Below are 27348 nucleotides of genomic sequence, written 5' to 3' on the forward strand. Positions count from 1 at the left end.
AGGAACCTCTTCTACAGGTTACATACAGTTGCATTGTGAAGGAATGTCATGCTACACCTCAGTTTTATCAATGAATGTAGTTGCTGATTAGAGATGAGCGAGCACTAAAATGCTCGAGTGCTCGTTATTCGAGATAAACTTTTCCTGATGCTCGAGTGCTCGTCTCGAATAACGAGCCCCATTGAAGTCAATGGGAGACTCGAGCATTTTTCAAAGGGACCATGGTTCAGGAATAAAATGTGTTATTTAATTGAAAAAGAATGTCTTCTGATAAGTTAGTAGATGTATGCAAACATCTGCAATCTATTCTTCACTGTTCTGCGCGTATATTATCTCCCGACAAGTTAGCAGATGTGAAGAACAGTGAAGAATAGAATAAAAACAGTGAACACAGTGACAAACACAGTGAATAATAGATTGCAGATGTTCGGCACATCTGCTTACTTGTCGGGAGATACTCATGTCAGGAGAATAGCACGTGAAGAACACTATATATGTGTGTGAAGAACACATTGCAGATGTTTCCATACATCTGCAATGTGTTCTTCACACATGCTGTATATATTGTTCTTCACATACTATTTTGTTCTCACCGTTTCGCGCTTATCTTCCGACAAGTAAACAGATGTGCCGAACATCTGCAATCTGTTCTTCACTGTGTTTTTCACTGTGTTCTTCACTTAAATGATCCTGTGTTCACTGTTTTTATTCTATTCTTCACTGTTCTTCCCTGTGGTTTTTTAATTAAATGCTCGATCTCGAGCAGGGGAAATACTCGTCCGAGCAACGAGCCGTTTCGAGTACCTTAATACTCTAACGAGCATCAAGCTCGGACGAGTATACTCGCTCATCTCTATTACTGATGTAAAATATGATGAAATTGGAGGAAATATTTTGGAGAAAGAAGATTTCCACAGAGAACTGATAAAGAAGTCTGAGGGATAATAATAGGGTTAATAACGTGTCATACGGTGAAGTCACTAACCGATAGTTATTTCCTTTTTAGTTATGTCACAAAATTACCAAGTTCTGTAGAAAAAAAAGTAACTTTCTATCTCACTCTAAATGTTTTATTTACATCAATAAGGTCATTACCAGTGTTGAGTGGACCCGGACTTTGTAGGTTTACGTCCCCTGGTCCCGACCATGAGCTTCATTAGAAGTTTGGGGCTGGGTCCAGGTTTGCTTTTACTCCTCCCCCTGCCTCCCACCATTAACACCTGCGATCGGAGCCAGCCACCATTTTTGGAAGGATCGTTACATCATTGGGAGTGACGGCCATTCTCAAAATAACATCATTTTAATGGGTCTGCTCTTCACTAGTCAATACTTTTTGTAGCTCGTCTTTATTGTCCTATATGACATTGCAAATGCTTCTGAGTGAAAGAGAAACAGACAAACACAGACAGAGGCTGCAGGAGAAAACAGGAAGTTTCTATCTCATCCTAAGTGCTTTGTTTTTGTAAGTGTTGACAAGTCTTTTGTATAATGTCTTATAAGAACAAAAAGTTTTTTTAATGAGAGCGAGAGAGTAATGGAAACTTCAGGAATACAAATAAGGAAAATAGACGTTGGCTACATATAAGTCCATTTCCAACAATCACCGAGGCCTTGTAAACCACTAAGTGTCTTCCAGAAGTAAAACAACATGTTTCCGGAAGGATAATGGGGTAGAAATATCTTATGTTTTGCCTATAATGTACCAGTATGTTCTGTAGTGTGGGAGGAAACCGGAGGAAACCCACGCAAACACGGAGAGAACATACAAACTCTTTGCAGATGATGACCTGGGTGGGATTTGAACCATGTACCCCGGCGCTGCAAGGCAGAAGTGCTACTCACCCAGCCACCCTGCCGTTTAGGTGTCTGTTAGTTGGATTGACAATCTGCAACTTATTAAAAAGTTGCAAAAAATTTTACAAAACTCACCTTGTCTCAAATAATATTTAATAATATTTAAAAATGCACATTAATATTCCCCAATAAAATAAAAAAAAACTACAATGTAACTACAATAAAATCCCCAGTTTGTCCAAAACTATGCATGTAATATATGAAAACGACCATCACACACTTTAACTTAAAATGGTCATTTTGAGTTCATTTGAAAACCCCCAAAAATTTACAATACATTACAAAATATTTTTTTTTCAACAGTTTTTGCAACTTTAACCCCCCCCCCCCCTCAGTTTACCAAAGTAAGCAGCTCCTAGTGCTAGCACAGACACAGCAGCGATACCTCACTCCATAGGCCAGCGGTGATTTCCACGCATCATGCAGCAGTCACCTCCCCTAATCCCTCCCCCTGATGAATACGTCGGACTGCTTTGAGAGTAGTCCGGCGTTTCCAGTGTATAGCACAGTGATAATGCTAACATTGTAACACTGCTGGGACTGTTTTAGCACTAGGAGCTGCTTACTTTAGTAAGTGCCGTTTTTGAATGTGACAGGTCTTTTTTTAAAGCCTTTTAAGGTCTGGTCACAAAGGGGTTAAAAGGGTTGTGGTTAGGGTTCCTTAAAAAAAAAAAAAAAAAAGTTAGTAGACAATGGGGCAGATTTACTTACCCGGTCCATTCGCGATCCAGCGGCACGTTCTCTGTGGTGGATTCGGGTCTTCTGGCGATTCACTAAGGCAGTTCCTCCGCCGTCCACCAGATGTCGCTGCTGCGCTGAAGTTCCCCGAGGCCCGCCGGAATGCCCTGAAATTCATCGGCCTATACCTGGTGAAGTTAAGTGCAAGTTTCGCAACACATTTTTTTTTTTTAAATGCGGCGGTTTTTCCGAATCTGTCGGGTTTTCGTTCGGCCACGCCCCCGATTTCCGTTGCATGCATGCCGGCGCCGATGCGCCAAAATCTGATCGCGTGCACCAAAATCCCGGGGCAATACAGGGGAAATCGTCGCAAACCGGAAATATTCGGGTAACACGTTGGGGAAAACGCGAATCGGGCCCTTAGTAAATGACCCCCAATGACTGAAATGAAATAGGACCTTTATATTTAAAAAAAAAATTGTTTTACGAGGATCAGAGGGTATTACATCCTAATTTCCAGGACAATATGAGAAACACTGGTCCCCACTGATCCGATTCAAACAAAAATCAAATCTTTTAAAAAAAATTTGGTAAAGCTTCAGCGAATCGTATCTTGAATGATTTTCTCATCTCCAGCAGTAACATACGGTAAAACAAAAAATACAGTATATACACCGCCACATGCCTCTGCATCCACAGCTTCCATATAACAGACTGGGTTAAAGGTTCAGCTTTCTGTTCTGATCCATTCAGTTATTGGGTTTTTGTACTGAATAAATGTGCTCATAGACGTCGTCTGTGGCTCCAGGTCGTCCTGTGATGTGCGTGGAGATCGGGGGCTGTAATGTGACAGAAAATATCGTCAATATGCAATAAGGTTACAGAAAATAATTAGAGCAACTAATAAAATCAATTATATTTATGCGTAATTTTTTTATTTCTGGAATTGCTGATTCAATTGTGTGGAAAAAAAAGTGTTTTAAAGGGAACCTGTCACCAGGGACCTCATTTTCACTAAAGACAGATTGTAAAAGCCCATGACACCTGCTGTGCAAATCTGCCTCTCTGCCTTTTCTAAGCATTTGCATTACAATATAATTGTGTGTTATAACTTCCTCTTGCATCCTGACAAAATCCTGGGGTAGTCACAGGGGCTGGGCTTTGGTTTAGATGCATTTCAAAAAACAACATGTGACTTGTCTGAGCTGCAGACTGCCTCCATCTTTGTGCTCCTCTACAGCTTGTCCCTCCCCCATTGATGTTATCTCACCAGGCTGTGACCTCTGAGAAGGAGCCGGAGGTGGAGCTGTACATGAGCACAAAGGTGGGGGCCAAGCTCTGAGGAGTGAGTAGCACAGGCAAGGCACATGTTGTTTATTGAAATGCATCCAAACCAAAGTCCAGCCCCTGTGACTACCCCAGGATTTTGTCAGGGTGCAATGTAAGTTATAACACACAATTATATTGTAATGCAAATGCTTAGAAAAGGCGGAGAGGCAGATTTGCACTGAAGCTGTAATGGGCTTCTGCAACCTGTCTTTAGTGAAAATGAGGTCCCTGGTGACAGGTTCCCTTTAAGGAAGAGTGAAATCTCTATGTAATCGCTGACATGTTAGATAGTAAATCTAAGACGGTATGAGAATACACAGCATTTACCCTTATATACCATCTACTAGTGCAGGGACACTCATGACATCTTATAGCCCAATGACAATAAATGCTTCTGTATATCCACAACAATTTTTATTTGTTTATTATTCTTTATATATTTTTGTTATTATTTTAAGTGCTTTCCTTACCCCATTTATTGCAGGGTAATTGCCCTGTTATTACCCCTAATTTTGTGCCCTCTTGTCTTTACTACCCTCATTTTGCTGCCATCATGGGGTCGCAATGTTCAGGCCCCAAACTGTTTGGGTTCAGGTACCATATGACATTGCAAAGAGAAACAGACAAACACAGACAGAGGCTGCAGGAGAAAAAAAAGGTTACTATCTCATCCTAAGTGCTTTGTTTTTGTAAGTGTTGACAAGTCTTTTGTATAATGTCTTATAAGAACAAAAAGTTTTTTGAATGAGTGCGAGAGAGTAATGGAAACTTAGACGTTGGCTACATGTAAGTCCATTTCCAACAATCACCGAGGCCTTGTAAACCACTAAGTGTCTTCCAGAAGTAAAAGACAAGGGTCCGGAAGGACAATGGAGTAGAAACATCTTATACTTTGCCTATAATGTTAGAATCAAAAAAGACCCAATATTTTGCTCATATGCAAATTTCCACATAACTACAATATAAAATTGCCATAGTTTGTCCAAAACTATGCATATAATATATGAAAACAGCCATCACACACTTTAACTTTAAATGGTCATTTTAAGTTTATTTGAAAACAAAATAAATTTTTTTCAACAGTTTTTGTAACTTTAACCCCCCTGTTTACGAAAGTAAGCAGCTCCTATTGCTAGCACAGACACAGCACCGATACCTTCTGTTTTAGCGTTAGGAGCTGCTTACTTTAGTACATTGCATGCAACGGCGGATCTTCATATATGGGCGGTATGGGCAGGCGCCTAAGTCCTTTGGCTTGCGAAGGGCCCATGTCCGGGCCGTATATGAAGATCAACCATTAGTATTAAAATAAATAAATAAATAAATAAATACTCGCTTCTTCTCCCTGACCCTCCCGCGGCTCCGTCTTCTCCTTTTCAGGGCCAGGCGCACAAACTATGACACGGTGGTGTCACGGCCACGTGCCGTCATAGTGTATGCGGCACACGGGCCCTTACATTATGACGTGACACGGCCGTGAAACCATTGCGTCGTGGTCACCAGGGGGCATCTGGGGTGGACATTCCAGTAAAAGGGGAATGCTGTGAACATTTTATTAATAATGGAGGGGATATCTAAAGGGGGCCCTGCTGTGGACATTTCATTAAAGGGGGGCATCTTCTGTGGACATTTCATTAAAGGGGGCATCTTCTGTGGACATTTCATTAAAGGGGGCATCTTGGTCTTTCCTCCGTACTTATACACATGAATACGGAAGTATATTTCCCGTAAGTGTTACATTTACATTTTTTTATCAAAATATTCAAATACATTTATTAATAAAATGACATAGAATAACAAAAAATAACAAAAAACAGCAAAAAATTGCAAAAGCCTTCTAAAAATAGTTAGCGAATGGTTTTGACTTTATTTTATAGGAATATTTCCAAATTACATTCCTCATTTAGAGTTTCAAATTTATAAATCCAGTGGACCTCACGTCTTTTTAAACTTTCTTTGTCGTTTGCTTCTAGAATGGTCCATTTAAGTTCTCACACGTTGGGGGTCATTTACTGAGGGCCCGATTCGCGTTTTCCCGACGTGTTACCCGAATATTTCCGATTTGCGCCGATTTTCCCTGTATTGCCCTGGGATTTTGGCGCACGCGATTAGATTGTGCCGCATCGGCCCTGGCATGCACGCAACGAAAATCGGGGGCCTGGCCGAACTAAAACCCGACAGATTCGGAAATACCGCCGCATTTTTAAAAAAAAGTGTTGCGGGACTCGCGCTTACCTTCACTCGGTCTGGCTAGGTGAAGATCAGTGCATTCCTGGGAACTTCAGCGCAGCAGCTCCACCTGGTGGACGTCGGAGGAACTACCTTAGTGAATCCCGGCCGGACCCGAATCCACCGCAGAGAACGCGCCGCTGGATCGCGAATGGACCAGGTAAGTAAATCTGCCCCGTTATGTCTATGTTCAAAAAAAATTTTTAGCTAGTGATATTTCACTATATTTCTTTCCTTTTTTATCTATTGTATTAGTAGCAAGATTTTTTCGGTAATTTTTTATGGTTAATCTATGCTCAGTTAATCGAATTTTCGCTTGTCTCATAGTTTGACCTATATAGGATAAGAAATATATCCTCCGAATGAATGTATGGAAAATACTTTCTTTTTATTAATTGCATCCTGTATTGTACGGATTATTTTGCAATGAATTATTTTACAGGATAAAAAAAACCTTTTTTATAAACATCTATAGTGGTCAGTAGTTTCTTCCAAAAAAACAAGCCCTGACACGGCTCTGTAAATGGAAAAATGTAAACCATTCAATGCTGTGATCATTTTTGTACTGCAGGTTGCCCCATGGGGCATTGGTTTCCACTGAGGAGATACAGTTAGATTAGATAGAGTGATGCTGCTGGTATCTACCATTTAGAAGGAGTCTACAAAGCGTTGTACATATTAAAACATTAAAAATTTAGCAAAAAGTCAAAAGGATCCAGTAACTTCGTTTGATGTGATTGGCAAAGCACAAATTACAAAACAGAAGCTATTGTAGCTCTTAGGAGTTGTTGTTATGGTTACCTTTATTTGCTCATAATTCTCATAAATATCTTTTATCTCCAGTTCACAATATGTGGCATCAGGGGACGTTTTTGTCTAAGGATAAAAGTAAAAAAAAAAGTTTATGGGACGTCATCAAGTGTTACCAAATAGAGATCCTACTCCGATATCCACATGTCTACTGTGAGGAGGCCACTATATACATTTAAAAATCGAGACTGGGTTTGCTTGAGGTGCATACATATGTAATTGAGACAGAGGGTCCCAGAGGCTGGAAAAATCAGACTAAATCTATAAAAGTTGCGAGCTCTGTTGTAATCAGTCGGCTGATTGTTGTTTTGTTTTTACATCTCTTGTCCATCTCTTTTGTCCCTTTGGGATATTCTCGTCTGGGCAATCACATTAAATTTCATTAATCTGCCATTTATATACAAATCTTCAATTACCGTATATACCGTGTATGTGCCGAGTTTTTCAGCAGAAAAAAAATTGCTGAAAAACATCCCCTCGGCTTATACACGAGTCTATTATGAGCACTGAAAAAAATAAACTTATATACTCACCCTCTGGCAGCCCGATGTTCCACGCGGCTCCCTGATGTCCCCGATGTCGGTGCGTCCCGTCTTCTTTTTTCCCAGTGGCTCTTCTTCTGTCTTCTGTCATGGATGCGGCCATGTTATCTTCCTGGCCGGCGCATACTATGATGTCAGCAGCGGCCGTGTCATATTATGCGCCTGCTGGAAGAAAACATGGCCACGTCCAAGACAGAAGAAAAAAGAAGAGCCACGGGGAAGAAAGAAGAAGGGATGCGCCAACATCGGGGACATCGGGGAGCCTCGCCAAGATCGGAGGGTGAGTATATAAGTTTTTTTTTTTTTATGTGCTGTACACTACTAGGGGCAGGCTGTATACTACATGGGCTGGCTGTCTGTATACTACAGGGGCTGGCTGTATACTACTGGGAGCTGGCTGACTATATACTGGGGCTGTGACCAATGCATTTCCCACAATTGAAGAAATGTTTACATATGGCAAATGAAGTAAATTCCCCTTGTCTCACTGATATTTGGGACTTGTACATCATTATCAAAAACAGTGAGGGTAGTAGGAATATTGCAGACCACACAAGGATTAGATTACAAAGCACTTTTTGTCTACGCCTAGACTTATCCCACCTGCACATAGTCATTCCCAATATCCCGAATATCAATGTCAATGTTCGTAGGATCTGGATTTGCCGCAGTCTACAGAAAAAAAGAAAGAAAACAAACACCTGGAAGAGAGAAGATTGCAGGGAGCCAACAATACAAATCTTACTCTTACTTAAGCTCCAAGTGATTATATTATTTATAATTCTAAAATTAGGATATCAAAGTTTGGGAAATTCCGTGAAGAAATCATAGGAACTACAGATGAGCGAGTATACTCGTCTGAGCTTCATGCTCATTCGAGTATTAGCGTACTCGAAACGGCTCGTTGCTCGGACGAGTATTTCCCCTGCTCGAGATTGAGCATTTACTTAAGAAAACACAGTGAAGAACAGTGAAGAATACAATACAAACAGTGAACACAGTGAACACAGGATCATTTAAGTGAAGAACACATTGAAAGAACACAGTTAACACATTGCAGATGTTCCGTACATCTGCTAACTTATCTGAAGACACGCGTGCAGAACTGTGTTCTTCACAATAGTATGTGAAGAACAGTATATGTGAAGAACACATTGCAGATGTATGGAACCATCTGCAATGTGTTCTTCACACATATTGTTCTTCACATACTATTGTGAAGAACACAGTTCTGCACGTGTGTCTTCAGATAAGTTAGCAGATGTAGGGAAACATGTATGGAACCATCTGCAATGTGTTCTTCACACATATTGTTCTTCACATACTATTGTGAAGAACACCGTTCCGCACGTGTGTCTTCAGATAAGTTAGCAGATGTACGGAACATCTGCAATGTGTTCTTCAGTGTTCTTCTTTCAATGTGTTCTTTCAGTGAAAAATGCTCGAGTCTCCCATTGACTTCAACGGGGTTCATTATTCGAAACGAGCACTTGAGCACCGGGAAAAGTTTGTCTCGAATAACGAGCACTCGAGCATTTTAGTGCTCGCTCATCTCTAATTGGAACCAAACTTCATGTCACATACCTTACAGATTTTCAATTTCTTGCATCTTTGCCTATAAAAAATAGAAAATATGAAGCAATTATCACTGCCGAAATAAAATGCACATCTGTAAAGGTCAGTGCTCAGCAAATTATTCTTTGGTCGTTGCTCTTGACTGTGTTGCTGCAGTTTACCATGAATTTCGAAGAACCTTTGCAACTCCCTAGTGCTGTGTTTAATTCAAGTGCGAAACAGTTAAAGAAACAACCAAAAAAAGCAACCACATGGGTTATCTGATCTCATATGCAGTACATTAAAGCATGAAATGGAAATACCTACCAACACAAGAGGTAATAACACCACAACCTCAGTAAGGAGGTATAGAGTGGGCTCAGGGGCGGAGCACTCCCCATGCAGGTCAGGTGACTGCTGTGTTGCACTGCAGACACCCACTGCTAACAACTGTGATTGGTGCACAGAGCTAAATTGCCCCCACTGGGTTCCTCTGGGCTCCATTGAAATGACAGCCAGCAGCTTCTCCAAAGCTCCCATGGCATAAAAAGATAAGGCACAGGAGGCAACCAATTAAAAAAAAAATACCGCAATACAGTAATATGGCAGTATATGAATTAACAAATCCCCTAGGGTTGTAGCATACAAAGGGGTCTAAAAAAATATAACAAAAAGAATGGTAATAAAAAAATCACCTAATATAAAAAAAATCACCCTCTTTCTTCAGATCGGAAATATAATTAATTAGACAAATAAACATAATGGTAAACAAGGTAATGCCCCATCTATCAACATATAAAAATGATTATTCCCTGCAGTAAATATTGTATCAGCTAAAAAGTCACAAATACCTGATTTGCCACTTTTTTTGTCTTTTTGAATCAAAAGTGACTTACGGAAATGTTCACAAAAAATTTATGAAAATATGAGAGTGTTTGCTTTGAGGGTCGCGAACAAGGGAATGTGATCCCTCTTTTTCGGCCCATCTATTATCAGCATATGACAATAGAAGAAGACGTTCTGAGGATGTGCAGAAATAGGACCTGCCCTATCTTTTGCAGTTAGCTCAGATACTGGGCTGTGGAAACCATTGCAGTGATGGTGAACCTTTTAGAGACCGAGTGTCCAAACTACAAACAAAACCCACTTATTTATCACAAAGTGCCAACACAGAAATTTAATTTGTGATTTATACTCACAGCTTTCATTGATACCAGCCCCCTGAGGACACTAATAAAGCAGAAAATAGAAGAAATTTGGATGATCATTGTAGTTTCCCTCCAGGGTCCCATAAACAGGAAGAATTGTCAGGGCCGGAGCAGGAGCTACAATGATAATCCAGATCTGTCCACACCTTCCCAGTCCCCCAGTAGTCCCAGGTAGTCCTGTCACTTTAATATATCTCTGCGCACAGCAAGTCCTGGGCTGTCTGGGACTGCAGGAAGATACCTGGAGTCATCTCTGGCACCTCAACTCCGAGTGCCACCTCTGGCACCCGTACCATAGGTTAGCCACCACTGCCCTAGAGCATTGGATTTCCTTCCAATGTTTGGTAATGACTAGCTTGGTAGCTATTAAAGTGTGAGTGATGATTGTTCTGTTACATGCTGGAAATTTCTCTATCCCTATCAAAAGTAATGCCGTGGCAGGCGAAGGTGCTATGTTGTGGTTTAGTGTGTTGGAAAGAATCTGGAACATTTCTTCCCATAATTAGTTTCATTACTGGGCATGACCATAAATTATGCAGTAGTGATTCTCTGCATCCACAATTCCTCCAACATAATGGTGATGTTGGGGGGTAGATCTAATTTAAGCAGGATGGGGTGAAATACCATTTCATGCTGGTTTTGGTCAATGCCTCTTGATGGGTGGTGCATTTGGTTAGCGTGTTTGCTGTTTGAATAGCCTTAATCCATTGTTCTTCTCGAAGGAAGTATTAAGGTCTAATTCCCATTTGAGCATGTAGGGAAGTTTGGAAAATATTTTTAGTTTTCTAACAAATTGTGTTTTCTACGAGGAGCTGCGCGCCGAAGATGAAATGGTAGGCGGAGTAATGTGGCTATTGGGGCGCGGAGTAGCCGCGACTAGTAGCCTCATGTCCAGCTACTCCATGCCCCAGTAGCCGCATAAAAAATTTAACATATGCCTGCATTAAAGTTTTCTAAAAGACACCCGGAACGTGAGGATTAGCCCAAAATAGGGCTATCCTCACGTCCCATTCATCCACCTACCACCCGTTCTACCTTTATAGGTAGAATCGGGGTGGTAGGTGCCCTTTAAGCTACCGTTATATACTCAAGTATAAGCCGACCCAAGTATAAGCCGAGGGTGGGAAATGCATTGGTGACAGCCTCCCCAGTATATAGTCAGCAAGCCCCTTGTAGTATATAGCCAGCCAGCCCCCTGTAGTATACTGCCAGCCAGCCCCCAGTAGTATACAGCCATCCATCCCCCAGTAGTATACAGCCTGCCAGCCCCCTGTAGTATATATCCAGCCAGCTCCCATGTAGTATATAGCCATTGCCCTGTGGTATACAGCCAGCTCCCTGTAGTATACAGCCAACCCCCAGTAGTATACAGCCTGCCAGCCCCCAGCAGTATACAGCCAGCCCCCAGTAGTATACAGCCTGACAGCCCCCGGTTGTACATAGCCTGCCAGCCCTCTGTTATATATAGCCTGCCAGCCTTCTGTTGTATATAGCTTGCCAGCCCTCTATAGCATACAGCCAGCCCACAGAAGTAAATAGCCTGCCAGCCTGTAAAAAAATTGACTCAGTACTCACCATTCTGACTACCCGGGCAGCTCTGCTACCGTCTTCATGTCCGTGGCAGAAAGAAGAGGCGCTGCAGACGGAGTTGCCTCAGACCTACCGTGGACATGAAGATGGAAGCAGAGCTGCCCGGGCTGTTGGAATGGTGAGTTTATTATTTTTTTTATATACCCGAGTATAAGCCGAGCGGGGAATTTTCAGCACAAAAATTCTGCTGAAATCAAGCTCGGACGAGTATGCTCGCTCATCTCTAACGGTAATCCATTTTTCCAGAGGATGCAGCAACTTAGTTTATATGCCTCTGTGAGAACAAAATTTCCTCCCAGAGACATATATACCTCTTCCTTTCATCCAATATTACCTTTCCACCCCCATGGAGCGCGGTGTAACTTTTTAAACAGTCGGCTAATATGTGTGTTAGAGAAGTTTCTAGGTTTGTGGAGAACAGGATAATGTCGTCGGTGAACAGCCCTATTTTGTGTTCTATACTAGTGATCTTTATTAGAGATGAGCGAACATACTCGTCCGAGCTTGATGCTCGATCGAGCATTAGCGTACTCGTAACTGCTCGTTGCTCGGACGAGTATTTCGCCCGCTCGAGAAAATGGCAGCTCCCGCCGTTTTGCTTTTTGGCGGCCAGAAACAGAGCCAATCACAAGCCAGGAGACTCTGCACTCCACCCAGCATGACGTGGTACCCTTACACGTAGATAGCAGTGGTTGGCTGGCCAGATCAGGTGACCCTGGGATAGACTAGCCGCTGCCCGCGCTGCTCGGATCATTCTCTGTCTGGATGCCGCTAGGGAGAGAGCTGCTGCTGGTCAGGGAAAGCGTTAAGGTGTTCTATTAGCTTACTGTTAGGCAGGAGTGATTCTACAACAACCCAACAGCCCTTCTTAGGGCTACAATAACGTTATACTTTTTTTTTTAATTTGCTTGTGGCTGGGCTTGCTGGCACTAGTAGTGCAGCTAGTACCATATTGTGAGGAATTAGCAGGGGGACTTGCTACCGTTGTGTTTAGCTTTTAGTGACACACATATCCACCTCAAACACCAAAGTGGGACAATTTATTAGGGGTTTGATTTCAATTAGGCACAGTCTGCCATTTCATTTTTATTTTACGTTTATTTTTTTCATAACTCAGCGTCATCTCATCTGGCATAGTAGTGTGCTTTAATACTTGGCTAGAAAATAGCCATAGGAGAATCCAAACGTCTTACTTACGCCTACAGTAGCGTTATATATATTTGATTTCTGGTTGATCTGCTGGTGGCTGTAGTTGCTGCAGTGCATCTACTAGCAAATTGTGAGCAATTTGTAGTGAGACTTGCGACCACTGTGTTTTGCGCTTAGTAACGCACATATCCATCGCAAAGACCGAAGTGGGAAAATTTATTAGGGCCCAGGGTTGTATTTCAATTAGGCACAGTCTGCCATTTCCTTTTGTATTTTACGTTTATTTTTTTCATAACTCAGCGTCATCTCATCTGGCATAGCAGTGTGCTTTCATACTTGGCTAGAAAATAGCCATAGCAATAGGATAGCATCGTTTGGTTTTAAAAACTAAAAAACACACACAAAAAAAAAAACACAAAAAAAAGTTAAAAAAAAAATTAAAGTTATAACTCTCATTTTCAAAATGTTTAACCCGAGGGCTAGGGGTAGAGGACGAGGGCGGGGACGTGGGCGTCCAACTACTGCAGGGGTCAGAGGCCGTGGTCCTGGGCGGGGTGAGACACCACCTGCTTATGAGGGAGCAGGGGAACGCCGCAGAGCTACACTCCCTAGGTTCATGTCTGAAGTTACTGGGACTCGTGGTAGAGCACTGTTGAGGCCAGAACAGTGCGAACAGGTGATGTCGTGGATTGCCGACAATGCTTCGAGCAATTTGTCCACCAGTCAGTCTTCCACGCAGTCCACCCATGTCACCGAAATCGGCACTCCTCCAGCTCCTGCACCTCAGCCTCCTCCCCCCCAGTCTGCCCCCTCCCAGCAAAATTTGCCATTTGAACCGGCATACTCTGAGGAACTGTTTTCTGGACCCTTCCCACAGTCACAAACCACTTGTCCGGTTGCTGATGAGCAATTTTCCGATGCCCAGGTTTTCCACCAGTCGCAGTCTGTGGGTGATGATGACCTTGTTGACGTACTGGAAGAAGTGTGTAAAGAGGTGTCCGACGATGAGGAGACACGGTTGTCAGACAGTGGGGAAGTTGTTGTCAGGGCAGGAAGTCCGAGGGGGGAGCAGACTGAGGGATCGGAGGATGATGAGGTGACAGACCCAAGCTGGGTTGAGAGGCCGGGTGAACACAGTGCTTCTGAGACGGAGGAGAGTCCTCGACCAGAACAGGTTGGAAGAGGCAGTGGTGGGGCCAGACGAAGAGGCAGGGCCAGAGCTGGTGCATCAGCGCCAAATGTGTCAACTAGTGAAGCTCCCGTGGCGAGGGCTCCTGCGGCGAGGGCTAGATTTTCAGAAGTCTGGAGGTTCTTTAAGGAAACACCGGATGACCGACGGACTGTGGTGTGCCACATTTGCCAAACCAGGATCAGCAGGGGTTCCACCACTACTAGCTTAACTACCACCAGTATGCGCAGGCATATGAATGCTAAACACTCCACTCAGTGGCAACAAGCGCGTTCACCTCCGGCCGTGCACACCACTGCTCCTTCCCCTGCGTCAGCTGATAGTCAGCCCCCCTGCCCAGGACCCTGGCACAAAAACCCCATCGTCGCCTCCACGATCCTCCACAGCATCCACCAGCGTTCAGCTCTCCATACCCCAGACGCTGGAGCGGAAACGCAAATATAGTGCAACCCACCCGCACGCCCAAGCCCTTAATGTGCACATCTCCAGATTGCTAAGCCTGGAGATGCTGCCCTATAGGCTAGTAGAGACCGAGGCCTTTCGCAGCCTCATGGCGGCGGCCGCCCCTCGGTATTCGGTCCCCAGCCGCCACTACTTTTCCCGATGTGCCGTCTCAGCCCTGCACCAGCACATGTCAGACAACATAATCCGTGCCCTGACCAACGCCGTTTCTGACAAGGTCCACCTGACCACGGACACGTGGACGAGTGCTGCCGGGCAGGGCCACTATATATCGCTGACGGCACATTGGGTTAACTTGGTGGAGGCTGGGACCGAGTCTGACCCTGCGGCTGGTCATATACTGCCGACGCCGAGGATTGCGGGGCCTACCTCGGTCCAGGTGTTTCAGGCCTACTATGCCTCCTCCTCCTCCCACCCCTCCTCCACCTTCTCCTCCGAACGACCATCCGTGGGCATGGCGCCATCAGTTGGTAGCTCTAGGCACAGCAGCAATGCCGTCGCTAAGCGACAGCAGGCGGTGCTCAAACTGCTGAGCCTAGGTGATAAAAGGCACACCGCCCAAGAGCTATTACAGGGCATTCCACATCAAACTTGTTAACTTTGTCGCCACCGTGCTGTGTAAGCCACAAAATATACTGGCAAACTTTTTTCATTTACGGATATTATTTCAGCGCTTCTTGCGCATCTGTTTACCTTCCCCTCACCCGCCATATCCCAAACTTATAAGAACGCTACTACACTTGATCTTATACAAAAGGTTCTTAGAAGTGCTGTTTGGGGAGTAGCCTAGAGACAGGGGCTTGGATTGGCGAAAGCTCGCCTGGCAGCGGAGCGGCAGCTCCATGCCAAGAACCAACTAACATAGTTTTAACTGCAGCACCTTTAATCTACTACTAGTTCACTGCCTCCATACATGGTCCCCTTATCAAACGAGCTGTGTCAGGCAGAATTTTGGATTGTTTTCATGGCTTCCACATCAAACTTGTTAACTTTGTCGCCACCCTGCTGTGTAATCCACAAAATATACTGGCAAACTTTTATCATGTACCGATATTATTTGAGCGCTTCTTGCTCACCTCCTTTGGTCTCTCTCTGCCACCCATTGGTTGGAAGCCTGAGTCCATTTAGGGTATGTCGCCATGCCACTCTCTAGCCTGCCGCTGCTGCCGCTGCCTCTGCATGCCGTCCCCTATAGTGTCAGGGTCAATTATTGGATGTTTTAGATGCTATCTAGCTTCATTCTGTCACTCTGTCATGGCCATGCTGTTGCCCATAATTTTGGCATAATGGTGCGATTAAGCAGCCTCAGAGGCATCCATGCATGCTGCCCCTGCTGTTTCCTGTCCATTTCCGTGGTGTTTCCATCCTTTTCTGAGGTTCCCAGGTGTTTGGCCAAGCTTCCCTGTGCAGAGCCTTGGTCCCCTTGAAAAATGCTCGAGTCTCCCATTGACTTCAATGGGGCTCGTTACTCGAAACGAGCACTCGAGCATCGGGAAAAGTTCGTCTCGAATAACGAGTACCCGAGCATTTTAGTGCTCGCTCATCTCTAATCTTTATCTCTTGAATGTCTGGGTTGGATCTTATTGTTATAGCTAGTGGTTCTATAGCTAGTAGAAATATAATGGGTGACAGTTGTCTTGTTCCATTTGATAGGGAGAATTCCCGGGAGCGAGCCCCGTTAACAAATACTGTGGCTTATGGGAGAGAGTATAATGATTTTATTGCCATAAAATATGGCCTTTAAGACCGTATTTTTGAAGTATTGCAAGTAAATATTCCCAGTTTACCCTGTCGAATGCTTTTTCAGCGTCGACAGTTATGAAAGCAGCTGGGATGTTATTCATTTCACAGTGTTGTATTAAATTTATCGCCCTTCTGGTGTTATCAGGAGCCTGTCTTGAGGATATAAATCCTGCTTGGTCGGGTCCTATAAGAATTTTTAATATTGGTTTAAAGGGAACCTACCACCATGATTCTACCTATAAAGGTAGATCGGGTGGTAGGTAGATGAATGGGACGTGAGGATAGCCCTTTTTGGGCTAATCCTCACGTCCCGGCTATCCTTTAGTAAACTTTAATGCTGGTATATGCAAATTTTGTTAAGCGGCTACTGGGGCGTGGAGTAGCCGGACAGGAGGCTACTAGTTGCGGCTACTCCATGCCCCAGTAGCCTCGTCCCTCCGCCTACCATGTACTCTTCAGCGCAGCTCCTCGCAGCTGCGCGCTCTCGTTCAAATACCCTGCGTTCTGCGCATGCACAAAACGCAGGCCTATGGGTGCGCGGCCGTAGCTCCGAGGCGGCGCTACTGCGCATGCTCGGATGAGGGTGCACAGCTATGAGGAGCTGCACGCCGAAGATGACATGGTAGGCGGAGTAACGTGGCTACTGTGGCGTGGAGTAGCCGCCCCAGTAGCCGCTTAACAAAATGTGCATATACCAGCATTAAAGTTTACTAAAGGATAGCCGGGACGTGAGGATTAGCCCAAAAAGGGCTATCCTCATGTCCCATTCATCCACCTACCACCCGTTCTACCTTTATAGGTAGAATCATGGTGGTAGGTGCCCTTTAAGCCTAATGGCTAACATTTTGGCATACATTTTTATGCCTTCCTTCAACAAGGAAATTGAATTGAAATTGACAGGGTGGTCAGGAGTTTTCCCAGGTTTGGGGAGGGTTATGATTATAGCTTCTAAAAATTCTTTAGGGAATTTCCCAGTTTGTACAGCTAAGGAATATATTTTAAACATGTAGGGAGTTTTTGCTAATTTTTTACAGCACGCACCTGTGAGGCCGTCTGGGCCTGGGGCTTTGTTTTAATAGTTTTACTATTTTTCCTCTACTGTTATAGGTTTGTTAAGTTGTGCTAGTTGTGTTTCTGTTATTTTAGGAAGATGCAGCTTGTCCAGGAAATTTGATATTAGATCTGCTGTAGGGGGTTGCAATAAATTATTGCCCGCTAGATTATAGAGTTCATAATAGTATTCCATAAAACCGTTCACTATGTCTCTAGGTGACATTAGTTTCTTTCCTGATTTATGATGAAATATGTGTGGGATTTTGGTTTTCTGGTTGCGTTGTTTTAAGCGGCGGGCCAGTAAAGCACCCGCCTTCTGATTGTGGGCATAATATTTAATTTTGAGTTTCTCTAGAGATCTAGCATATTTGTCTAACAGTAAATTGCATAAGTTATATGATATATTATATGATAATTTATATATATGTTATATATATGTTATATGATAAGTTATAAGATATATATATAATTATTTAATAAATGAAAAGCAAAGTACATATTGGTGAAGAATACACAATACCTGCAACAAACGTAGACGAGCAGTGACAGCAAAAGTAGACAAATTGCCCCAATCACTGGTAGAAGAATAATGTTCCTGGAGACTTCATCTGTAAACAACCACAATATGTACAAGGGATAAAAGCAGACACAAACCATGAAATGAGTTAATGAAAACAGTCTCACAATTCCTAAAAAGAGAGCTGAAACTTTTTTTTTTATTTTAAAGAGAGTAGGTCTAATAATATAATACCTTACCTGATGTAATACCTTAGACCTAGTTTTGAAATACCGTATATATTCTAGTATAAGCCAAGTTAATGTGCTAAAAAACCTCGGCTTTTCCTGAAGTCTATTAAAAAAAAAACTCTGTACTTAACTCCACCCAGACCCCCCCGCGCATGACCTCTTCTTTCTCGCAATGTTCCGGCTCCATGTCCCCTTGCTGACGTCATAGTGTGTGCGACAGCAGAGCGCATGCACATGAAGCTGGAGCATAGCAAGAAAGAAGAAGACCTGCAGAGGGGTGTCAAAAAGGTGGGTACAGAGGGTTTTTTTTAATAGGCTGGGCATACCTCTGGCAGGGGGCTGACTGTATACTTGGGACAGGGGCTGCTGGCTACGCTCTAACCTACCTATCAAGCCTTGTAAACCCTAGTGATTAGGAGCTTCTTGTTGATTTTCCCTGCACTAACTGGGTGCAAAAGAAAGATACCAAACACAAAAGTTCAAAACAACATAGAAAACAGAACTAGCTATTTCAGGCAAAACCGGGTCAAAACCAAGATGGTGCTGCAGCATAGAAATGAGATGCAAGAAAAAAGTCAAGTGAGCAAGCAAGCAGGGGTCAGGTACACAAAAAAAAATTCAAGGCAATTAGGAATAACAGTAGTAATAGCCAAAACACAAGTGTCAAAAGACTGAGCATATACCAGCAACCTCTGGTGGAACTGGGTAGAATATAAAGGGAGTAATGGACGCCTCTCCCAGCAGCTGACTAGTTCAGCAATCCAGCACTAAAGCCACTGCTGCAAACAAACTGAACTCACCATTACAACTTTATTGCAGCTGTATTCCAATCAAAGGCAGTATCTCTATATTTGTACCTAAAAACAAAATATTCTGGTCTTGGTTGAATACTTACATATGACAGGGAACTGTATGGGGGCGGATTCTCCTCTCCCCACAGTATTTCGCGCAACACAGGAATAGGGCTCCATGTCCCTGGTCACATTCCTCACTGTCATCTCCCGTCCTCTGTCTGGTAATCTGGTTTCCCCTTTGTACCATTCATACTCAGATACATCAGGCCTGGAGAGGCTGTTACATTGTAACGTCACATCACTTCCTTCTAAGACTTCATCCATCCCGATGACAGTAACTATTACATTTGTTGGTGCATCTGAGAAGAGAAGAAATATCTTAATATAATTATTGTATCAAATCATTATGGCTATTTCCACAATATTGTGTATTTCTACTGAGTTAAAGTGTAACTTTGAAATTACCTGGCCAAAAATAGTTTGAGTGGAGCTGAAGTGAGGTTTTCATAACGATATCTATATTATGCTGCTGGCTTCTTTCTAGGCTGAGATCAAGCCTGATCTATCTATCAGGCCTACTTGTAAAAATAATCTGCAGCTTCTCCTAAAGTCGGCGGACACTTCGGGGGGGGGGGGGCGTGACCGTCGGAAAACCGCGACGGATTCGGAAAAACTACAGAATTAAAAAAAAAATTGTATTGCAAAAATAGCACTCACATACACCGGGACGAAGGAGGTGAATTCCGGCAGACTTCAGCGCAGCAGCGACACCTAGTGGACATCGGGCGCACGACCTTAGTGAATCCCAGGCAGAACCCGAATCAGCGTCGGAGAACGTGCCGCTGGATCGTGACTGGACCGGGGAAGTAAATCTGCCCCAGTGACTAGTGATGGGCAGACCCAGGAGGATTCACATCTGGTGTGTTCAGTTGAACCTGAACCAGAAGTTTAGGTTTGTGTACCTGGACCCTAATCTGAACACCGATTCAGGTGTTAACTCTTTAAAAGCTGCCAGCAAATCCACTGATGGCTTTTAAAATAGGTCAGTTATTTAGAGGATTAACACCCATGATGCGTGCTGGCGGGGGTAGCCAAATGCAGAATCTCGCTGAAAGATTGTGGTTCGGGCCCCTCTCATTCCTATTTCAAAGTTCATGAGAAACCGATACAGTGATACATAATAACTGCTGACGATCTACTAAATGAAGGAAGGGGAAATTTACATTTTATTGAATCTATACCTACGTCAGAAAATGCAGAGGGGTTAAATAGGGTTTACTTCAAGCATTACATCTCATTCCAAATTCACAGATTTATATAATATAAAATATACACTGAATATTAGCTAGTTTTTACATACATGTCACAGGGATCTGTAACGGGGCGGATTCATCTCTCCCCACAGTATTTCGGGCAGCACAGGAATAGGACTCCATGTCCCTGGTCACACTCCTCACTGTCATCTCCCGTCCTCTGTCTGGTAATCTGGTTTCCCCTTTGTACCATTCATACTCAGATACATCAGGCCTGGAGACGCTGTTACATTGTAACGTCACATCACTTCCCTCCATCACTACATTGTAGCAAATCACTGTGACATTTTTTGGTGCATCTGTGCAAAGAAAAAAATATTACGCAATCATTAAATCATCAAGGTTCACTCATTTTTTTTCTACATTTTTTTCTTATTTTTTAACTTTTTTTTATACTTTTTTAAAACTATTTTTTAGACCCTCAAGGGTATTTTAACCCTAGAGATTCTGATTGTTCCTACTATTGTATTGCAGTACATGGCATTTTTACATAGTTTTCATTACAATGAGCGACTGGCTCAATGTAATGAAACTGCATATGCCATGACAGCCTTGGGTCTGACAAAGACCCAAGGCTGTCATGGCAACCGATCTCCGGTCCCCAATGACGTTTCAGGGAGCGACGATCGCAACAAAGTTAGCAGCGGCCACGCAATGCTGTTTTTAGAAGCCGGCGTCGGCATCGGCACGGGTAATAACCGCAATTGGTGCTAGCAACAATAGGGTATTTATTATTGGTGGGAGTTTGTTGCAATATGCAGCAAACCCCACCATGATATGAAGAGCCCCCGCGAGAACTAGTTACTTCACATCCTTTTATGTATCCCAAAATGTTACCATAAAAATAGCTTTTAAAGGACATCTATCACCAGATGAAGGATTGTAAACCAAGCACACTGACATACTGGTGTGCACCACCTCTGGCAGGATCTGCTCTTCTTCTAGCTTCTTGTTGCCTGGTTTTCACAGAAAAAGGCTTTTAAAACTATGCAAATGAGCCTGAGGAACTCCAGGCTCCATAGTAGTTAATGGAGCCTGGAGCCCCTCAGCCTCATTTGCATAATTTGTAAAGGACTTTTTTCTTAAAAACAAGGGCATAAGAAGCTAAAAGAACAGCAGAACAGTTCCATGTATCGAGTTAAGAAATTTAAGCCAAATACTTTGTTCCAGGTTTATAGAATCATCACCATTGGGTGAAATGGTACGAAACCTATTATTGATAACAACTGTGAGATGCGCTCAGTTTAGAGAATGACACTGTGCTACATTGCCCTCTGGTGGGATTAGAATACCTCGGATTTACACTGTACAGAGAATAAATACTATGCCTGGATGATCTGAAAATTATTTTCTTTCGTCATGATTGATGATTGTGTTATGGAAAGAGATCATTCAGAGATTTACGGGAAGGGAGAGAGCAAACGAAGCAACTAAATTGTGTGGGTATCTAGGGACACATTTATCATACGTTGGCGCTGAGTTTTCCAGCGTATGATGGTGCCCCTCCACCTGGCACTGGAAAGATTTATCAAGAGTCTCCAACTTGCTGATAAATCTTCTGGACAGCAGCGTAGCCCCCGTTGTGGAACCTCTGCAGGCGCACTGCACCACCAGTCGTGACTCCCCTTCATATCCCTCCATGTTCACTTGGCTTTTTGGTGGCGTAAGGGGAGAAATAGGCGAAATTTATTGCTGTATACCAAGAACTCCGTCTATTTCAAGGATTGCACCTAATTTCAGGAACACAAGCTCTGATGAATCCCCCCTAGTGTTCATTCAACCTACTCTCCCATAATACATACATTCGATGTTCAGAGTGTGCCATCTCTCATTTCTCCGTCCATTAGTATGTGTAGCCGTGCACTGGATAAGACTCCCATCATCCTCATAGGAAGGAATATAAGTCAGGTCTGATTCTTCTCTCCACAATCCATCCTTTAGATCCACGGACGTCTTTATCACATGACCGGGTTTGCTCCATTGTAGATCAGGAGGACTGGAGCCGCACGTGTGATTTACTGCACATCGTATAGTGGTGGCTTCTCCTTCCATCATAATGTCAGACACAGAAAGTTGAATGTTCACTTCATCTATAAAAAGCAAAGTTACCATTACTCAATCTAAGTCATAGAAATCTGTATAATTGTACTTACTCGGGAGGTCAATCAGTTTTATTATGTTATTAACAAGCCAATTATTTTATTGCCCGGCCAATTCGGAAAGTCGTCAGAGACACTCAGGCTGTATTGTTGCAGCAGTCTGCTACAAGAAAATAAACTCAAAGCCCCATAATCACAAATTAGAGGGGGTTTCCAGTTATCTGAAAACCCCAAAAAGTGACAGCGTGGGAAATAATAAAAAAGTATTGACTTCATTATGGATCCCGGTTTCCTTTTCCTGGTTCTCAGGTTTGATTATGTCTGAAAACTTTTAAGGGACTTTCAATTATTTGTTGTCCCCCGGTCCAATGCGGCCTCTCATTTGCCAAAGCCAATCTAGGGACCCCACAGAACTGCCAAAAAGGCACCGGTGATCTGGGAGCTGCAGAGGGGTAAGCTTGCTTTTTGTTTTAACCAATCTACACCCTAAGTTCTTTTTTTTTTAATTCATGGAAAAGCCCTTTAAAAATAAAGGGGCAGATTTATCTAAGATAGAAACCTTTAAATATTTCAAATATATGTTTTTTTTATAGTTTGAAACTTTACCTATTATTACATTTTATAAGTCTTTGGTGAGAGGAATAGAACTTGTGCATTTGCTTAGTTTTTTGGTTTTGGACTTGTTTCATCTTAGCGGATGATAGATCAGACATGTGTGTGAGTTGCTTATTGCAAACCTCAAAATAAAAATAATAAAAAAAAAAAAACTAAAAATAGGTTCCAATATGTATATTTTTTGGGGGTATTGATATAGTGATGCATATGATTAACTGTTCGATAACTCCTCCCTCTTGTGAAGACTTCACCTACCTTATGTGAGCTCTTTTATGACAAGGGTAAGCTTTTGGTGCACTTTTGCGACTTTTTCGCGCCTAAGACAACCTCCCCTTAAAGTCTGCCATGCGTGAATTTTCTACTGTGTACCCTGTGTACCCTGTATCAACAGATTACAGATTTAAAAGTTTGCCTTAAAAAAAAAAATAAAATTTGGTACACAATTTTGGTACTAATCCATACTTGCTCTTGGCAGGAAATTAATAGGAACTGATTGGGAATTTTTGGGGGCTTTTGTTGAAAAAGTTGCAAATTCTCTAGGAACCTTAAGATGTATTAAAAAGGAAAAAGGGGGGTTATATTAAAGTAATACAATACATAATAATAATAATAGTAATACATACAAAGGTCTATACATGAGAGAGAAGATTTCTGTTGGTTCCTTGGTTTAAAATTTTATATATTTACCTGTGACTTGAAGTTTCACAGTTTTTGATTGTTCCTGATATGCATTTATCGAGGTGTCTTCTGTGATCGCTGGATAATAATCACCACCATCATCTCCTCTTCTCACAGGGTCTATCCGCAGGGTACAGCTCTTATCTCCGGGCACCAGGGAGGTTCTGTCTCTGTATTCATCTCCTACTAACGATGAGTATTTGGTGTTTAACACAACTGGATCATACGCAGCATATATCTGTAAGTACCATACAGTGCCGGATGTATCTGATGTCCTGGCCGGATGATATGTACAAGGGATCTCCACACAGGAGCCAATCAGAGCCGTAATCCTAGAAGGGAAGGTCCATCCCTGACACACAGACCCCAGATAGAAGCCTGGAAGCAACGAGCAGAACATGAGGCCGCAGTCACAGATTCTCATTATATCCGATTATTCTCTTATTGTGAGACGACTTACCCTGACAGATGAGGAGAAGATAAAGCTGCTGCAACGCCTCCATTCTGGATCATGTAAAAAATAAATACAGAATATGCTGACACATACTGGATTCTCTCCCTTTTGCTCTTCAATATGCTTCAAACAGCTTGGACACTATGGTGGTCATTTACTTAGGGCCCGATTCGCATTTTCCCGACGTGTTACCCGAATATTTCCGTTTTGCGCCGATTTTCCCTGAATTGCCCCTTAGATTTTGGCGCACGCGATCGAATTGTGGCGCATCGGCGCTGGCATGCATGCAACGGAAATCGGGGGGCGTGGCCGAACGAAAACCCGACGGATTCGGAAAAACCGACGCATTTTTTTAAAAAAAGTGTCGCGGGACCCGCGCTTACCTTCACCAGGTATAGGCCGGTGAACTTCAGTGCATTCCAGCGGGCCTCAGCGGACTTCAGCGCAGCAGCGCCACCTGGTGGACGTTAGAGGAACTGCCTTAGTGAATCCCGGCCAGACCCAGATCCACCGCAGAGAACGCGCCGCTGGATCGCGAATGGACTGGGTAAGTAAATCTGCCCCAATGTGTCACAACCGCTCTCCCAATTCATACAAACATAAACAGTAGAAGAAGGTTATAGGGGCCGATTTCTGATGAATGTGGCTATAAACGTAACCTAAATATTTCTCTGAATAATGAAATAATTCTAAACAGAGGGGTGTGATTGTGTATATTCAACATAGACACGGCAGAAAAATTGTGTAGTTACAGTCTTACTTTCCCATTTGGGACTCTTTTGTTTTTTATTCGTATTGATGACTCATAGGGGCTTATAAAATTAGACTTTGAGGTCCTGAGCTCGTAGTAATTCAAGAGCAGCGCTCAGGCAATGCAATGGAAATCTACGATAATCTGACTGTCGCCTATAACATGCACCTGTTTTCTGGTACAGGTTACAGTAAATTTGGGTGGACAGAGCATCCAAGGTGTAAAAGGGGTGGAAATTGGCACAGGGGGCAGGATGTATCCGCCATTTCCTGATGATAGATATCACAGGGGCTGATTACCAAGTCCTTGCAGCCCCCAACATGTTCCCTTTGTAGAAAGTGGAGTTAAGGAAAAATGTACCTGTGAAATATATGTGGAACTAAGGGTACATTCACAAGGCGGTATGTCCTGCGCTAGAGAGGAGGCGGAGGGGACCCCTCCCTCCTCCATAGAAAACAGCGGCGCATGCCGGAGCATGCTCTATCTTTTCCCAGTGTACGGCGTGGAACAGTGCCACAAATGTGTGGCACCGTACCGCTGCTGGGCCGCCAGTGCCGTCTATGGGGACATATATACAGCCACAAATTTGTGGCCACATATACATCCCTACAGGCAGGCGTGTGAATTAGGCCGAAGGGTTAAAAAAATCTGAACTCTACAGCTTGCTGTTTTAGCCTATACAAAAATGTCTAAAAATTATAATATCTTTTATATAGGGAAAATATATTACTGTGCCGCTGCAGGGTAGTAAGAAAAACTTTGTTTTTGTGCATATCATACTGTACATGTATGATGCATCATTCTTTCCTGCTCTGTGTTCTCATCAATTATCAATGATATTTTCACAGTATTACAGGAAGTCCCCGAGTTACTTATGAGATCCTTAAGTGTGTATTTAAGTTGAATTTGTATGTAAGTCGGAATCGGTTTGTTTTGTAATTGTAGTTCAAGGAAAATAATTTGTTTTGTCCCAGTGACAATTGTATTTTAAAAATTTTGTGCTGTCATGGGAACAAGGATTATCACTAAAGCTTCATTACAGACACATAACAGCTGATCATTGCAGCCTGGGAGTAAAGTGACATCCAGAGAGGTCACCAGAGGTCACAGAGGTCCGTCTGTAACTAGGGGTCGTCTGTAAGTCGTGGACCATCTGTAGAGTAACACACCAAATGCCAATCATTTTACTTATATATTCTTTAATGAAATCACTACCTAAAGCAAAAGATAATTTAAAAATTTGGGTAAAATTTTGGAGCAAAATTTCCAAAGCAATGCAAAACTCTCTACAGCACCATGTGACCTTAATTTATTATCTCGTATACTACAATTTAACCTCTTCTGTAACCATTTTACCAAATTATTACATATTTGTGACAAATTAGGGGGGATTTATTAATTCTGTCGCAACCTTGACAGTCGGCATCTGAGATCAGACTACGGAAAGCACAGCCCGATGTATTAAAGTAGCGCACTGCTGTAAGTAATTAATGCGCAGACGGAACTAATCAGTCGGGCGCCATAAAAAAGCAGACACAAATGAGATGTGCGCCAAAATATTACATGGGCTGCGCCTGTTTTTCTTTTTGTTTTGATTTCAGACCTTTTTTTTTCCTGGTCTGTTCTACGGCAAAAATTGTGCCTAAAAAAAAGCCAAAAAATTCAACATAAATGTTGCGGTAGATGTGGAAAATATAGACCACGCCCACTCATTATAAATGATCCGCAACACTTTTGCTAAAAAAAAGAAAGTGAGTTCCTGACACTTTTTTGGCGCATATACGATAATACATCTGCCCCATTAAGTTTTAGAAAATCTCTTGATTTGGTTTTGTAACTTTTTTCTAAAGTTATTTTTCTTACTCTACAACCAGTCTGCACCACATTGGCATTTTTTCCATTGCACTTAAATGACTACTTTTTCTTGTATGTATTAAAAATATAATAAAAGACTTGCATACCAAATATTATTGTGTTTGTGGTAGTGGGAAATGCTTCTACATACAGATGTTGGAGTTCTGGGCTAAACCCCGTTGTTCATAGATTCCAAGTCTTCACGGGCAGGATCAACGTTGCAATGATGATTACACAACCTTTAACTCTACAAAACAGAGTAGTTATCAGGGAATTATAATGCATTACATGTCCACAACTACATACATGAGACATATCACAGGGTCAGGGCTCTACATGTTGAAGCACCGGTTATCATGTAGCAAATGAATGAATGATGACTTACCTACTGAGTCCAGTGAGACACCACTACAAAGTACACTGCTCAAAAAAATAAAGGGAACACTAAAATAACACATCCTAGATCTGAATAAATGAAATATTCTCATGGAATGCATCATTCTGGACAAAGTTAAATGCTCTGACAACAAAATCACAAGAAAATCATCAATGGGTATCAAATTTATTGACCAATGGAGGCCTGGATTTTGAGTCACCCACAAAATTAAAGTGGAAATACACACTACAGGCTGATCAAACTTTGATGTAATGTC

General features: G+C 42.7%; 1 protein-coding gene across 1 annotated transcript; it reads right to left on the reverse strand.

The window, feature by feature from the left end:
- Positions 1–2309: 2309 nt before the first annotated feature.
- Positions 2310–26941, reverse strand: LOC140065466 (B-cell receptor CD22-like). The gene is made up of 11 exons (XM_072113062.1): positions 26803–26941; positions 24097–24140; positions 23646–24014; positions 22047–22334; positions 20292–20543; positions 19033–19290; positions 17911–17998; positions 9027–9057; positions 8046–8114; positions 6892–6966; positions 2310–3371 (listed from the first exon to the last, which is right to left on the reverse strand). The coding sequence occupies exons 2-11, from the start codon at positions 24137–24139 to the stop codon at positions 3282–3284; spliced, it is 1563 nt and encodes a 520-aa protein (XP_071969163.1). The 5' UTR covers position 24140; positions 26803–26941; the 3' UTR covers positions 2310–3281.
- Between the last annotated feature and the right edge of the window lie 407 nt (positions 26942–27348).

The sequence above is a fragment of the Engystomops pustulosus genome, chromosome 6 (assembly GCF_040894005.1).
Source record: "Engystomops pustulosus chromosome 6, aEngPut4.maternal, whole genome shotgun sequence".
Taxonomy (NCBI): domain Eukaryota; kingdom Metazoa; phylum Chordata; class Amphibia; order Anura; family Leptodactylidae; genus Engystomops; species Engystomops pustulosus.